This window comes from Gymnoscopelus microlampas, assembly GCF_963454915.1.
Source record: "Gymnoscopelus microlampas genome assembly, chromosome: 3".
Classification (NCBI taxonomy): Eukaryota; Metazoa; Chordata; class Actinopteri; order Myctophiformes; family Myctophidae; genus Gymnoscopelus; species Gymnoscopelus microlampas.
Genome location: NC_139940.1, coordinates 14514851 through 14531961, shown reverse-complemented (window position 1 = coordinate 14531961; position 17111 = coordinate 14514851). Strand labels below are relative to the sequence as shown.

The 17111-nt window shown below is 40.4% G+C and overlaps 2 protein-coding genes across 2 annotated transcripts; both read right to left on the bottom strand.

Moving 5' to 3' along the window:
* Nucleotides 1-498: 498 nt before the first annotated feature.
* On the bottom strand, nucleotides 499-7858 carry LOC311041999 (vesicle-associated membrane protein 3-like). Its single transcript, XM_084052497.1, has 5 exons — nucleotides 7719-7858; nucleotides 6271-6409; nucleotides 4841-4999; nucleotides 2199-2250; nucleotides 499-817 (listed from the first exon to the last, which is right to left on the bottom strand). Coding segments are annotated over exons 1-5 (369 nt in total). The 5' UTR covers nucleotides 7721-7858; the 3' UTR covers nucleotides 499-800.
* Nucleotides 7859-10021: 2163 nt separating this feature from the next.
* Nucleotides 10022-13113, bottom strand: LOC311040743 (large ribosomal subunit protein mL51-like). Its single transcript, XM_084051092.1, has 4 exons — nucleotides 12989-13113; nucleotides 12499-12601; nucleotides 12061-12168; nucleotides 10022-10600 (listed from the first exon to the last, which is right to left on the bottom strand). The coding sequence occupies exons 2-4, from the start codon at nucleotides 12587-12589 to the stop codon at nucleotides 10404-10406; spliced, it is 396 nt and encodes a 131-aa protein (XP_083907218.1). The 5' UTR covers nucleotides 12590-12601; nucleotides 12989-13113; the 3' UTR covers nucleotides 10022-10403.
* Nucleotides 13114-17111: the final 3998 nt, after the last annotated feature.

The window sequence follows — 17111 nt, the reverse complement described above, 5'->3', positions numbered from 1 at the left end:
TATGAATCACAAATACACACACCCACACACACACACACACGTACAACAAAAAGATCATAATCTTAATCTAACCATGACCTTGTATTAGTTAAGTAGTAATGATGGTAGCAGTGGGGGCAGGAGGGGGGCAATGTCGGTTAGATCATGTCAGTATCAATTTACAAATGTAGGACACTGTCGAAAAGGTCAAATGAACCGGCTTTGGCGTTTCTGGGGATTAAAAGGTTGGTTATCTCTCGTTCAGTCTTGTCTCCTATGCTCACTTACCTCTCTTTTTTTGTCTTTGCCCCAAACTCATGTTCCCTCTCCCCTGCTCAATGCCCCTGTACCGCCCACAAACCCCATCCCAGCAGGTTTTGACCCTTTCACTTTCTTCCTCCTTTCTCTCTCTCTCCTTCTCTCTCTCTCCCTCGCTCCTAGCTGCACCCTTCAATAATGCATGGGATGCAGAGACAGGGGAGAGTGAATATGAGACTCCACGTCATAGCAGTGGAGAAAGTGAGAGAGTGATGAGGAGGGGAAGGGGAGGAGGTTAGGCGAGTGGGGGGATGGGGCAAAAAGAGCAGAGGCATCTAAACACTAACGGTACCTGGCATGTTACAAGTGCAAGATGGTTCGGATGGAAGACTGTGTGAAGAGACGGGAGGAGAGGGCGGAGAGGAGTGGAGGGGAGGGGAGAGTGTAGTGCTTGGATTTGTGTCTTTTTTTTGTCGTCATTGTTGTTGTTTTAATTCTCATCCCTCTCTCTTATATCATACTGAAGTCCATATATATCCTCCTCCGTAACGCTCCGGGTTAGCTCAGTAGAAGAAATACACTGAGGGGGACAGGAGGAGAGGAGGGACAGCAATTGAGAGGGAGTGAGAAGTGATTGAAAGACAGAGAGACAGACAGACAAACAAACAAACAACAAACAGAGAGACAGAGTCAGACAGTCATTAGTCCGATGCATCTGGACATTATTTTCTAAAAACATTTACATTACAAAACACCAAAGTATACAGTACAATCAATATATAATATACTGTAATAGGCAACCATGAATAATTAACAGACAATGGCTGCAGCAGGCAGACCAGAAATGGCTTTGTTGGAGCAGAGATTATGCCTCTGATGTTTCATCGTTGCCTCCCCTGTAACAAAACTACACAAACCATTTACCTGATATTCCTCCCCCCCCTCTCTCTCTCTCTCTCTCTCTCTCTCTCTCTCTCTCTCTCTCTCTCTCTCGTACCCTCCATAACACTTACACATAAACAATCTGAGCAGAAGCTCATTCACCATCTGCGTATTTCAATTCCTTGTTGACAGTTATCATATTACTATAGAAACAACTATATTTACAATACAATCCATATTGACAGAAAAAATACAATTCTTATGATGCATTTAGCACCACCCTGGCACACCCATACGTTCTGTGGCCACTATTACATCAACATGATTCATGTTTTTTTCTGAAGTTAAGGTAGTTATTTTGCAGTAAACAAAAAGAACAGGGACAATTTCACATTAGTCATGTGATCAACACGAATCTGTCCGATTTCCCATATTCCATCCTCATTGCCTATGGTTGGCTTCCAAAGTTTGCAGGATTGGTCCGTTTTGAACAAAAAGCCTCAAACTATGCACGCAGCTTGCGATTTCCGTGAATTTTCACACGCACATTCCCACTATGCAGAGGAAGAAATGCCACCCTTTTCACATTGGCCTGTTATAGCGCCACCAGCAGGTCTAATTTAGCAAAACACATTTTTGGAACAAAATGCCTCAAATCATGAATGCAGTGTCTGATTGCCGTGAAAGACCTAAGAATAAATGGCACCCTTTTCACATTGGCCTATTATAGCGCCACCAGGAGGCCAGAATAACGTACCTGACCTGGCGGAGACCTGTGCTCCGAGGAGCACTTTTTCTAGTTTTACATATTGTTTTTTGGTGCATCATTGTGTTTATGACCTCTGTGATAAATTGTATAAGAACAATTATTTAACCTATCTAGGGATGTTTAAAAATAAAGCGCCCTCCCCCCTGTGAAAAATATATTAACAAACATTATTGATTTGGGGACATACATACACACTATTCTACTTCCTGTAGGTGAGCGCCATAGAATAGGAAGGTACATTACCTCTATCAATTTATAAACTTGGCTACACTTTATGACTCCCATGTATGTAATAGTAATGTATACTCACAGAATATGATTCCAACCACAAGGACTCCAAGGATGCCCGATATGATCATCATCTGAAAGGAGATCAAATGAGCTCTTTCATTTTGTTTTTCACAATAAACTCCACCTTACCACTTTCAACCTGGTGTCCCTATTTTGGGACTGTCATTATTGTCAACTTTCTTTACAAATATAGTCAAAAAAGAGTAGACCTACAAGCTCACAACTTTCATGATTATGATATGAGCTTGTAGATCTGCTGTTTTTGCCATTTTTTAAAATAGGGTAAGGTAATCAATCAAAGCTAACCAATGCGACTTGAGAAGTGCGGATTCCATGGACATGGATTTGTGTTTGTGAGATATTATATTTACACACACACACACACACACACACACACACACACACACACACACACACACACACACACACACACACACACACACACACACACACACACACACACACACACACACACACACACACACACTTATGATATGAAGGGTTGTGTTCCCTATCTATCCATTATAGAAAAACTATATTGATGTACACTATGAAGTATATTAATGAATTGTTCAAAAAGGCTGTTGAGTGCATTCCCTAAAATAATTTCGGCATTTTGTATTATGTATTCAAGGTTCTGAAAAATAATTAATTTCCCCAAATGAATAGTGCATTCTCATCAGCATCTTATAAAGGGTAGATGCCACTTCTTCTCAAATGGCTACCTCGAGAATCTCACAATCCACACAGTAGCCTACAGTAAACCATTAAAATAGCAAAAACTAGTGAAAAGGAAATGTTTAAGTCAATAATGTCCTTGCCATTCGTTATGATGGGGTAACTACATTATACTGTTCCCTTCATGAGTTATAGCTCAGTGGTTCTCAACCTTTCCTGGATCACAAAACACAGCCCTTCGGCTGCCATGTTAAGTGGTCAGATGGGTGGGCCGTGTGCATTTTCTGAGCATGTTTATTTTAATGATCAAACAATGGATTGTGTTCAAGCTTGAATCAATGGAACTAACATACTATACAGCATTTAGTATGTACTATATAAGTTCCTATTTATTGGTATAATAATAATAATAATGATGATGCCCTTTTCAAGATTTTAAAGGAAAAATACCATGATTTCTTGTTTCATAATTCTTTTAAATATTCATTTTATATTATCATTAAAATCAAAACTTTCTGCCAATTATTTGGGGGCCCACTTGCATTATACTCGCGGCCCAGGATGAAAATCCCTGTTATAGCTGTAGTGAAAACTGGGTGTTATTCACACCAGAGCCTTGTTATAGAGTTCATGTAAACTCGAAATAGTGACTCCAGTGCATTCCGTAAACTTCCGGTTCAGGGCTTTGTCACTATTCGCCAATAGAAGGCTCTGTAGAAGACTGGCCCGATGAGGTGACGCAACTCTCCTTATATGGCTCTGATTCACACATGTTTGCCTGCCCTAGGGCATCCCAGTGTGTTCATCGGACAGCCGTTCATTAGCAGATTAATGTTTGGGACAGATGCGATGTGTTCGGTTCAGCACACCTCAATGTGGAGCTGTGTGGCTTCCAGTCAGGCTTCATGGAATCCACCACCCCACTAACTTATAAACTGCACATACCAATATTGTGCGGTTAAATTCAGTGTGGCTCATTTCGGACTAGCAGCTTCGGTTGTTTGAAAAGAAAGTTACCTGTGGGCACTTCAAAAGAGATGTTTCGGCCGGCGTCTTCCTCAAAGTCAAACCGTTTGACTCTCAGGAAGACGCCGGTCGAAACGCACAGAAAATTGATCAAACGTGCAGGCCCAGTTGAGTGCTCCAGACATTTATTTGGGTAGTCTATTTAGAAGCGTCCAGCCAGGTAACTTTATTTTCATATTATCTTGTCCTGTTGGGATGAGCTCCGAACCATTCTACTCACAATTTGGCTGAAGCGCTTTGGACTTCTTTTTGTGACAGTTTCAGTTGTTGTTTGACTCTGAGACATTTTTTTAAACACTTCCTATGCCACATTAGTCTCAAATGGTGGTACGTGTACCCCTAGGGCTACTTGGAGGTACTACATGTAAGATGAAGTGGAAAATGTTTAATGATAAAACATTGACACACTTTGTGTGAACCTGCTAATATGTATAGTGTTAAAGCAAATAAAATAAAAACCTGGCTACCACATCAGTTATCAAATAGAAAGCAATATTTATTTGCCTTTATACAGTTTTATTTTGAACATATGGACATCAAAAACAGACTTGCTGAAATGCTATGGCCACATTTTAAAATAAATCTGCTCAGGAGCCACTATATTGATCCAAGCCGGAACACAATCGATTGATTAAAATAAACATGGTCTCCCCTCCCCCCTGTATTGTCCCTTTTTTCTTTTTCTTTTCTGGATTGTTTTTTTTACTGTTCTGTCTTTTTCTTCCGTTCCGTTTTTTGTTTTCCTTATTGTAATGTATTTTTTGAACGTATGTTTTGTCTGTTTGAAAAATAAAGACAAAGTTTAAAAAAAATAAATAAACATGGTCTGAAAATGCATGCAAACACTTTCGAGATTTTGAAGTGTGCCCTGATCCAGAAACGCTTGAGAACCACTGAACTAGACTGATGAGGGCACTGTGAGTCACGTATCCACACACACTGGCACATGCTGCTTACCTTGCAGTTCTTCCACCAGTACTTGTTCTTGAGCTTGGCTGCGCAGCTTTCAAACTGGGAGGCTCCGGCCTGGAGCGCATCCGCCCTGTCATCCAGTTCTGATAGCTTCTGATCCCTCTCCAGCACCTTGTCCACGTTTACACGCATGATGTCCACCACCTGGAGCACAATGGGAATTGTTCTTCAAGCCATGTTGAAATATAGATGTTTTGGGAAATGAATGCCCTACTTCGTCGTACTACAGTGTACGTTGTTGTACAAAGTGGCAAAAATAGCTGATCTGCAAGTTCACAATGCGTTGCTGTGCGGCGCGTTTTGAGCTTGTAGATCAGCTATCCTTTGCTGGTTTTTATTTTGTGAAAGTGGTTAAGTGTGTCTGTGGGTTATATAAATATTTACCAATGAAAAGTGTTAACAAGAGCTTGTGACTAAATAATAGCTACAATGGATCCATTGGAACGCAGGTTCTTTTTTTTTCATTTTCTGAAAAGTTTGGATGTCCAAAGACAGTGGTATGTTTATGGACATAGTATGGTTGAGTATTATAAATTCCAGGAATCTCTTCCAGTGTATATGTAGATTGGCCGATCTATATGTGTGACATTTGTGCCACTGATACTCACATCATATAAGACTGATATCATAGACTGGCCTAGTATTCTGACAACACAGTATGTGTACTATGTGTATGTAGTATGTTGATGTTATAGTGTACTCTACTAAACTTTTATGCAGTTTTGTGATGTACTGTGTTGTCCTGACAAGACTGTGGTATTGTTAAGTACTACTATGCATGCCTCCTAATTGCCCCTGGGGAACAATTTACAATTTCTGAATTGAACTGAATTATTGTCTTATGTGTACAGTGCCAGGAACGATGCGAGTGATGGCATGGGTCTGAGTCAAACCCATGACATTGGGTTAGTCTATACGTGACAGGACATCTTGAAAGCAGCACAGTTGACGATGTGTGAGAGGGAACGGGATGATGAACACAAGGTCGCATAGATAGGAGGAAAAGAATGGAGAGAGGTTTAAGATGTATTGCCTTCTAAAAGGCAATACATTAAAAGCTATCGGGCTCTCACATCACATACGAGAATGAAGTCAGAATCCATTTGCAAATTGCCACCAGCGTCATTACTGCTACATTGTAATCAGACTTATTATCCCACCAAGCAATATGGAGGCAAAAGGCTGATACTGTTACTTTCAGGAGTGTTCTTGATGGAGGATAAATGTTGGTAGAAAACCAACCATCTGCTGTACCGTGACGTGTTATCTAATCAATTACATATGATGCAACTCATGCATGTGTTTTAACTCGGTGTAACGTGTAAGTGTAAACATTGACCCAAACAGACCCTTCCGGGTCACAGAAGGAAGGACACATTCGTCTTAATCTGTGGACAGATCAGAGGTCGGCTCACCTCATCTACTTGCATCTGTGTCTGTTGTAGCCTGCGGTTACTGGAGGTGTTGGGTGGAGCAGGGGGAGCACCTGGGGCGCCGTCTGCTGCTGGAGCACCAGGGGCTCCAGCTGGAGGGGCGGCGGCATCTGGGGCAGACCTAGGGAGGAAGAGGAAGAGGAGGTGGGGGAGAGAAGAGAGAGAGAGAAGGGAGAGGAAGAGGAGAAGGACAAGAGAGGGTACGATGAAGACATGGCAGTGTATAAGGAGGAGGAGGAATGGACTTGGGAGGACAATTAAGAATATTCTTTTATCAATTTATGCCGGGCCTTCTTCGGTAACTGCATGGGTGCTGGAAAAACTACTGAAATAGCTGTAATATCAAAGACTTGTTTCAAAAGAGGTAACAAATGAAGAGTAAAAAGCCAGTAGTGAAAGATTAAAAGTAGGAGAGTTGGAGGATGTGGCCAAGATGCAGGAAGAATGATGTAAGAAGGCAAGGAAGGAGGGGGGACTCCATGGCCTTGAAAGGGGTGGACTGAAAAAAGAAGAAATTAAATGATGTAATATCACGAACGACAAGGAGGATAGGCCAGAGGAGCAGGAGGCCAATACAAACTAAAAGTAGAAACGTAAAATATAATTGCAAAATGAAAAGATTAAGGAGCGGTGTGGACAGGAGTCGGGACAGAGAGGATGTATAGAGAGGGCCTTCAATCAAGCATTCCAAATAAGGAGTTGGCATTGAGCTAAAGTTGGAATATAACGGGAAAGGGTTAATAAAATGTGTCACTTGCATAATGTGTTGCTACACAACCGCTAGTCGGAATTCTGCCAGGCGAAAATGCTTAAAGAGCAATTGGAAATAAAACATTTCAATGGAAAGGCTCTTATTGTCGTAGCCCACCAGCAGAGAACTGTCAGTGCCTACCTACCACCCCTCCCCCTTCCACTATAGGGCCCTCATACTGTAATGGGATATGAAGGCATCGGGCTGCCCCAACCTCAGAACAATCGATTATGACATTGATATCATTGATATCCAATCTTCTGATGACTTGAGCATTCTCAGATCCCCCTCCCCCTGGACTCAAAAACAGTTATAGACTCGAGCTTATTTATGTACAAAAGTAAATTCGCTATAAGGAGGAAAAACAAGTAGGTATAGGCCTAACCTATTGGCTCTAAAAAAAAGAAAAGAAAAAGAAAACACTCTCAACTCATTTTAAAACCTGCTGTGAACAAAACGACCCTTGAATAGCCTACATTATTTAGTGAGGCTGTGACGGGAAAATCAACTTGCGTCAGCAAAATCCATCAAGCAGAAACAAATCAATTAGAAATACAAGGAGGAAGGAATCAAAAAATAACAAAACATATGAATCAACTCAGGTAATACAGTTTTGTTTTCTTTAACTGATCACATTGTCAAAAGATGGGGTGAAATAGAAAACCGCATCAATACTCACATCTTCTATGCAGCCGTGTCGAACTGACTCACGGACAGCGGAGGGGGGAGACGGGGTGTGTGTGCGTGCGCGCGTGTGTGCGTGCGTGTGAGAGAAGGAGGGGGAGGGTCTGAAGTCAGTCAGGAGGGGGAAACAGCAAGATCACAGATGAAAGAGACAGGAATGTCTAGGCCAGTGGTCCAAACAAAGTCCAAAATGTTCAGTTAGTGAAAGTAGCCTAATTAAAAGTGCAGCGTTGAGGGTCTTGGTGCGATGAATGGACCTTTTACAGCAACGCGCTTGCAGCCCAAGTCATCACTGACTGAAGTACCGCAATACCGAGGCGCGCACCGGGGTAATAACTCAATCTGATCGCACACAACAACCACGGGGACGGAAAATAAACGAGTAACAGTCAATCTCAAGCGAAAAGCACTTCTCTCCTATAATCCGTTATTAGAGATCAAATCCCCCAGGATGTTTGTAATATTGAGAGACAGTTATTCCAAGGATGCGTCCTACGGAGAGATGCTCAAGAAAGTGGGTCGTTTTGAGCACTAGGGTACCAAACGCTTGCAGCTGCAGAAATGTCCATTCAGGAACAAATGTAATGTGTTGTTAAGAAGAAGACACCTCTGTGCTGTCTGTCTGTCTGTCTGTCTCCCCTCTCCCGGATAGACGTGTGCACGCGTCTGGTGGTGAAGTGCGGTAGTTGCGCTCGAGTGTGCGATGGTACTATACTGCAATAATGCGTCGTTCCTAGTGTTGCCATCTCGGCTTATTATAAGCGACTTTGGGCTTGTTTTTCTGTAAGGTTGCTTGTAAAATATTTGTAGTTGCGGGTTGCGTCTTTTTAGGGCTGGTGGTGTAGTTGCTTATTTGGGCTTGTTTCCACATTTTCTAATTATTATTTAAACCAGTGTTTTTCAAATATTTCCCCAAATTAATACGTATTTGTCCCTAACCCCCCCATCTTAAAATACGTTGTGCCAGCCAGGGGAGCCCCGTACCAGATTTGTGTTGTTAGAACTAGATTTCTAATGTTTCAAAAATCCTCCAATTATTTAGCATTTTATTTCAAGATTCTTTGAAAATAGCAGATCTACAAGCTCGCAGATCCATAGGTTTAGAATGTGTTGTGTTGTGCTCATGTGGCCTAAAAGTTACTTATTTTGGGCTTGTTTTCCTAGACCTGATTGCTTATTTCTTTCACACAACCTGGCAACATTGATCGTTCCCTTTCCCTTCTCCAGTTGGACTCGTAACGACGGTGCGGTATAGAAATAGCCTACCTCCTTCCATCCTACCCCCTCCCTTCCTCTCTTCGCTTTCTCGCTCTCCCTCCCCCTCCCTCTCTCTTTCCCTACACTTTGCAGTACTGCAGCTTTCTGTGTCGGATGGGATAGGGGCGGCAGGACGACACTGCGGTACAGTGGTGGTTGACTATAGAATGTTGACTCGGCGAACACCCCCCTCCCCCTAGTCGTGTACCTCGCTGGCTGGGTCTGACTGGGAGTACGATTGTAGTCTCCCAATTCCCTCTCCATCCTCGCGTTTGAATCATTTGCCATACAAATACAGCTTCGATCTGTCTTTTATTTAGAGCCCCAAATGGCGTCCCAGCCCTCAAGCTTCATTGCCATGTATTTATAACTCCATGAATAATGATGAATGACTGTGAGAACGAAGTGTGCACACAGGCATCCAGGAGTACAGAAGTGGAACTGTGTTTTGTCTGCATAAGAAATGTCCCGTCCATAGAGGAAATTACTGTACTGTAGCTCTTCATGCATATGGATCAAATAAAATGTCCTATTGGATAAATGCATAAAGGGGACCAAGTGAAATATCAATTGCTTCTGTTGCCAATTTTGGTATAATTGATAGTCAAAAAATATATATATTACCTAATGGCAACAGTTTGGCTGACACCAATTATTACCACACATCTTAATTACAAACAATACATTCAACTCCGTTCCTATGGGAGGCACAGATATAGTCATCAGAAATAATCATTTACTTCCAAATAAGTTTTAAAATGGATTTCCAGATTTGGCTGATAGTTGCTTTTAAGGCTTGGCCTGGTCTCATCCATGGCTTCATCTCAATGCTTTTAATCCTCTTTGTGCTGGAGAGATGCCAGAGATCTCCAAGCAGGGTTAGCATATCCAAAGCATCAAAGATTTAAGGTGAGCAGGTTGTTGATATTTAAGGACATGTCATCCTAAAATCAGTGTAATTCTTTTTAAGATTTTTTTTTTAATCTGTGGTGAACTTATTACACTATGGGGCCAGAAAAATAAATGAAAATCAGTCACATATTGGAGGAATTATAATGCTTTATATACATACAAAAGAAAACAAATGTGGACAACATACAACATTGTGTCAGCTCGGCATAATGTCCTATTAATTTGAACCGGTGACAACACCTAGTCTCTGTCGGGTGGAAACCTCATATGCCCAAAACGTTTACTTTTCAGGATTCAAATTCAATTCAAAAATAGCAAAAGTAGCATATCTATATATATAACAAGCTCAAAGCTCAAGCTTTTGAGCGTGTGGATCTGCTATTTTTGATGTTTTTGTGTGACACTGTAGTATGATCAAGTAGGGCATTTGATTCATTTATGAAAAAACTCAAAAAGTTCAAATAAGGAGATAATATAACGATATGGTATGGGCCAATTGGTACAGCCCACATCAGCGGTGTTTGCCGAAACGGTTGAACCGTCGGTAGAGGAATTTGATTCTTTTCTGCAGGTTGTGTCTGTCTAGTGTCATCATCCTGTCGCCCACCATCTTCTTTTTCCTGATCAGACGCTCCAGCTCGTTACCACGGAAACCCTTCAGCCAGCAGGGGGCTTTGATGAGGTCCTTCGGGTGGGCTTTGAAATCGCCTGCAGGCACACACAGCAAGTCAGGTCAGGTGTGTGTGTGTGTGTGTGTGTGTGTGTGTGTGTGTGTGTGTGTCTCTTTTCAAAGATGAAACACTTTGAAAAGACAGTCGAGACCCACAAACAAAAAAGATAGAAACGCATATGAAAACACAAAACATTAAAAGGAAGTAAAAGAGCAAGTGAGTGAAGATGGTATAGGGACGGGGCAGAGACGGAGCACAAAAGACAGTAAGAGAGAGCAAGAAGACATGCGCTTGTGCAGCGGTCAAAGACAAAAAGAAAATAGGGAAGGGCTGACACATCCAATCAGGAGACAGGATGTTGAAACTGGTACTGGCACACGTTTTATACTTGGCATCTACATACACTGCTGATGCAGCGCTGAGAATGGGCGAGGACTGTCCCATACCATATATATTACCCTAAATAACAACAAAGCAACGATTGCAAGAATATTGAATTTGGGAAGTTCAAGTCATTTAGCAACGTTATTGTTATCGGCATACTGTAGGTAAGGTACACCTTACCAAAAGAGAGAACTGTAAACTTGTAATCATAAAAAGGGTACTGCTTCCTGCCTTTATAGGATGGTAAAGAGTAAACATATTTCCAAAAATACCATTTAAATCCAAGCTGGCATATTATGAAATATGAACACTCAGTATATTGACATCGATTCCCTCAAAGGTATACTGCAACACCTAAAGTGTTCACAAGAGATTATAATTATAAAGGGAGTGTAAGCTCTGTCTTACAATAGTAATCATTGCTAGAGTGTTCAGTAACAGGGGTCTCCCCATCTCTCAGACACCCTGTTAAGACAGGCAACTATTTAGTATGCTTTCAATTTTATTTATATTATATTTTTATATTTATATATCTTTACATTTTATATAATTTGTTATTGTTTATATTCTACAGCTAACAAAATCAAACAAAGCATCTCAACTTGGGATGTCTGACCAAAATAATATACGTGAAATCCACTGCTATGGTGACTTGGTTTAACCTGGTTTTCATTTTAAATTATCATAATAGTTACACACATCTCTATAATGCAGTGTATTGTCCTCTTGTGTGAAAGTGTGCCTGTGACATGAGACTGAGTGAGTGAGTGAGTGAGTGAGTGAGTGAGTGAGTGAGTGAGTGAGTGAGTGAGTGAGAGAGAGAGAGAGAGAGAGAGAGAGAGAGAGAGAGGGGGTGTGTGTTGCGTTGCCCTGTAGCACCCGCTCTCCTTCACTCATAGTTTACATTTAAAATCGAGCCAGCAGTGTGAACAATAAATAAATGGCCATTTACAGTACAGAAATATTAGCCTAAACATATATATAGGACTGAATTTGAAATAAGAAAATCTAATTTGGAGACCGAAACTAATCATCTAGTCTTCACATCCAAAGCCAGAATATAGCCTGCTATACTTTCATGATCTTTTGCTTTGTCTGGTTGAAGAAACTCACCTAGGATCCCTATGTTGTCATAAATCCCAAACATACTCCTCTTCTCTGTCCATCTATCCACAACCTTCGGAGCAGGGATGGCATGCATCCGGACTCTGCAGCAGACACCTGCGGACAACATGATGATCATGTGTTATGATAAGATACGATCAGGAGAACTTAATTCATGTTCAACACTCATTCACGCTACATACTAACTATGAGTTAGCAGGCAGGCAGGCTTGGTGAGAACATGTTGCTTTATGCATTGCAAAGCCTTTGAATCAAAACCCCAACTCCCAAGAAACACAACCATACATACAAGTAGATATGTCTAGAAACAAAGCCAGCCATTCATCCCAATAGATCTGTTTAGAAACAGCCTATAGAATACATAAAACTAGATGTGTCTACAAACACAGCTATGTAGATATGGGTTTAGAACCAAGCCATACGTACCAGTAGATATGTGTCTAGCAGTCTGTAACAGAGTCACAGAAGACTGACAGAGAGATGCTCCAGCTCTTAGAAACCCTCCAAAAACTGACATGATCTTAGTTTCCTAAAACAGAAGTCAAGAACAAGTAACATGTTATTCTCCATGGCTTTCTAAACAAGGCCACACAATTGATGCAAAGGATGATGTACTGATATTAATGCAGTATATACACATTAGACTGGAAGTGTACATTATTTTGTGTGTGTGAACAATAGAGACAGAGAGGAAACTAAATCTGAATGACATGAATTGACAGGTGCAGTCAAGAACCGATTTTTCATGAATTAAACAAAATGTTTAAAAAGTAATAAGCACGAAGGTGCTGTAACAGACACTACCTAGTTCGTTGCGTTGACCCCTAGTGTTATCTAAGTTTTAATAGCCTAGACAGCAATAACAGAGACATATCTTACCCGTTTTTAAGTCTGTACATAATAATCATACACTCACCGAATCGCTCGTGGTCTCTACGGCCACAAAAGACTCAATAAAGCAACACAGTTGTGATTTAAACCAGTTATTGACAATCTGACACGCTCGCTGTGGTCGCTTCCATCTTAGTTGTTAAATATCCCAGAAAGCATAGCGCCGTTACCGTAAATATGACAGAAGAAGTGCAGAAAACTTTCAAGTCCCTGCAAGCAATGCAAGCAAATATGACAAACATAATTTAAACAGTACTCACACTTTTTACGTAAGTAAAAGTATCAATACTGCAATGTAGAAATACTCTGTTACAAGTAAAAGTCCAGAATTCAAAATGGACTTGAGTAAAAGTACAAAACAAAATGTACTTAAAGTACCAAAAGTAGAAAGTACTCATTAGGCAGAATGTCGGCTATTGTATAAGGCTGAAGTGAGTAATGTATGTTTTGTAAAAAATAATCAAAATCTAAAAAAAAACTAGTAACTAAAGTTTTCAAATAATTGTAGTGGAGTAAAAGTACAATAATTGCCTCTGAGATGTAGTGGAGTAGAAGTAAAACTTATTGACATTTGGAGATACTCCAGTAAAGTAAAAGTACCTCAAAATTGAACTTAAGTACAGTACTTGAGTAAATGTACTTAGTTACTTTCCACCAATGCAGATTTGTAATGCATTTCTATTTAATAGAAATGCAATAGCCTACTGGTCCGTATGGCTATGTTTCTAGTAGACACAGAAATAAAAACAAATTTGTGAAAATGTAATATTATCTATAGTCTAGTCTAGCACCAGTCAGTTCGATACCACTGAGATCAAACGCCTTGGATGTTTGTATTTTTTCCCCTCACATTGAATTGCAAACTGCAGCATTGCGAAAGCTACTTTTCAACCGCCAGGAGGAGCCAGTGAGGTGACTTTAAACAAAACTATTATGAGAACCAGTGTGACTGATCTGTACACAGGCCTACATTATCATTGTTTTTTTGTTGAGAAATTATTCAATTTTGTTTTGATTTAAAAAATAGTTATATTCAGTGATACAATGTCAGACAATTCGTATGATTCCTATTTGTATGACTGACAGTCTGATGCTATTCTAATGCAGATTCACATCAGCTGTAATCTAGATACAGTCATCATTGTCAGCATCTCTCTCTCTAGGTATATATCTATCTATCTATCTGTCTGTCTGTCTGTCTGTCTGTCTGTCTGTCTGTCTATCTTTCTGTCTGTCTGTCTGTTTGCCTGCCTGCCTTCTTCTCTCTCTTGCTATCACACGCATGCATACGCAAACTAAGCTTAATTATGATACTTTCAGTCTTAGTGTAATGATGACGCCTATGGAATAACTTGTCAATTTCAGAGAAACAACTGCTGCAACACTTGATCTTATTCTAATTTTGATTTGATGTCAGTGATTCCATGTGAAAATGTAAATGCATCAAACCATGGTAAAAGTTAGACTCACATAAATATAAACAAAATATGCATATTGCAGAATTACCAATAATTGCCAAAAATAAGACACTTAAACTACTTGATTCTGCCAGTTTGCGTAGCCTGAAAAGAAATATTAGTGCTGGCAGTGTTTCTTCCATAATAGGTGGGCCATACCACCTATTATTTGGGCCATGATACTAAAGTATTGCATAGCAAATACTGTTATCACACCCCGCCGTCAAATTGACAGGAAAACTAAATGCTCAAAAGAATGTTCCAGACTTGCCAAATGTTTGATTATAATCTGTCTTCTGCCTCCTCTCTGCGGTGCCAAAAACCATTGACCATCAGAATTCACCATCTGACAAAGGCACTGTAAGTTTATGATTATGATTACTAAACTTACTGAACTTCAGATAGATAATCACTGTAAAAAATACACAGGCTCTTACAAATTGAAACCACAGCTGCAAGATAACAGTTACCTTAACTTAATGCATGTCAGATAATGGCTTTTTTAAGTATCGGATATGATCATTTTGGAATGATACTCCATATCACTTACCGTATGCTATATTTAGATTTGGGAGCTTTGACTCTTACACTGCACCTATCATCCTATGGAATACCCATATGGGAGTACCCCAAGGTTCTAGTTTAGTCCCTATTTTATTTTCTCTGATTATGCTCCCCCCGGGCTCTATTTTCCATAATGCATAATATTGTATACCACTGTTACATTGATGACACACAGCCCTACTTTCCATTGAAACCCAGTGATGATCACTCCTCTAAGCATCTTCTTGGTTGCAAATGTCGGATGGCAAAAAACAATGTACAATTAAATGAGAGAAAGGTGGAGGTTATCAAATGTGGACCATCTGACTCCATCATAGGTTTAGTCTTGAATAGATGTACATGCAAAAAATATTAGTTTAATCTTTGATTTTGCCCTAAAATTTGACAAACAAGCAAAGTTGTAAAAGCCATCACCAAATGTATATCTTTCCTGTGAATTTATGCTTTTATTCCCTCCCGTGTTGATTTCTGCAAGTCCCTTTACATCAGTGGTTCTCAAAGTGGGATACGTGGACCCCCAGGGGTTACGGATTGGTCAAAATTACATTTTATTAATTAAAAAAAGGTTACATAGTGAGGCTTTAACCACTTTAAACCTATATACATCAGCTTTTTGAAAATAGATGATCTACAAGCTCACAACATATATTATTGCAACGTGTTGTGAGCTTGTAGATCTGTTTACCAAAAATCTTGTAAAAATGTTAACATTTTTGAATATTTCTGAAACATTTTAAAAACACAAATCTTGTATGGGGGTCTCAGGAACAAAATATTTTCTGACAGGGGTCCACAGCCAGATAAATATCAATTTGGGGGTCCTTGAGATGAAAAGGTTGCAGTTAGTCCATTATGTGGCTGCTATAGGCTCTTGACTCACGCTAGGAAGAGGGACCATATTTTCCCTACTGACCTCTCTTCAATGGCTACCTGTTAAATACAGTAGATCAGTTTTATTATTATATATACAGTGGAGAACTGAAATATGGTGTGATGTGATGTGATGAGAGAGAGAGAGAGAGAGAGAGAGAGAGAGAGAGAGAGAGAGAGAGAGAGAGAGAGAGAGAGAGAGGGGCCCAGGAACAAACTATTCACTTGCTTTGAATATTATATTTATATATATATATTAAGATTTGAATATTTTCCGGGGCTTTCCAGATTAACATAATGTTCATCTGCATTCCTAACCAGCTCTGTGCTGTTAATTGTTTCCATTGGAGGGGCTCTCTTATTCATCATTTCTGTCACCCCCCCGCACTCCAATACAGTACAAGCGTCTAAAGACCACCTGTAGGAAAGACCACCTCATAGCACTTGACACACGTACTGTACTATACAGTATGACCCCCCCAGCCCCCTCACCCAAAAAAACAACCAAAACAAACACACACACATCCTCCCCCCAGACGCGTACACTCACATTAACACGGAGACAGAGACGAGAGTGAGGGGGCTGACATCGTGGTCTTATATTGGGCTTAGTGACAAACTCTGTGCCAAGGAGCTGAGAAAAACACATTAACCATGTGGTTTGAAGAGATTTACATTAGCATTCTACAACACGTTGAGTCTTTGATATAAGAGATCTTATCAGTGATCAGTCACAGGCACGTGACTTTCTCCATGCACGGGAAAATGTCTCTGCTGAAAGAACAAACCCTCAATTTCCACCTACTGTACACTTTCTATTGTATGAAACCATGTATATTGATGTGCTGTATGCAGGTATGCAGGGCCATGCCCAGACTTTTGGGACGACAACCAAAATTAACCAACACATTCATCTCGACACAATGACAGTTTAAATTTTGTACATAATTAGTTACAAATATGCTAATGATTAGAATGTTGTGCGATTAACCAATTAAACAGCCTTTCAATTGATCCTAGTGAGTTAACACACAAGGGCATGACATGCATGGGATAGACATGCTAGTGTCATAGAACCAGACTTAACAGTGGACTTAACATGTTTGCGGGTGGGAAGGTGATCTCTGTTGCTACATTAGCGACTCCTAAAGGTTGGCCTGTTTTAGGGAGTGGGACTGGGAAGGATAGTGTGTTCCCCCACGTGTTACGCTCCTTGCATGTGGTTGCATGTGGGCCAGTGGTTCTCAAACTAAATTT

Coding starts and splice junctions, on each gene's coding strand:
- LOC311041999 (XM_084052497.1), bottom strand. Junction 5,000..6,270: donor CACAGATGCAAGTAGATGAG/GTGAGCCGACCT, acceptor ATTGTGCTCCAG/GTGGTGGACATCATGCGTGT. Junction 2,251..4,840: donor ACTGGTGGAAGAACTGCAAG/GTAAGCAGCATG, acceptor ATCTCCTTTCAG/ATGATGATCATATCGGGCAT.
- LOC311040743 (XM_084051092.1), bottom strand. CDS start 12,589: ATGTCAGTTTTTGGAGGGTTTCTAAGAGCTGGAGCATCTCTCTGTCAG. Junction 12,169..12,498: donor TGCTAGACACATATCTACTG/GTACGTATGGCT, acceptor TGTTGTCCGCAG/GTGTCTGCTGCAGAGTCCGG. Junction 10,601..12,060: donor TGACAACATAGGGATCCTAG/GTGAGTTTCTTC, acceptor GTGTGCCTGCAG/GCGATTTCAAAGCCCACCCG.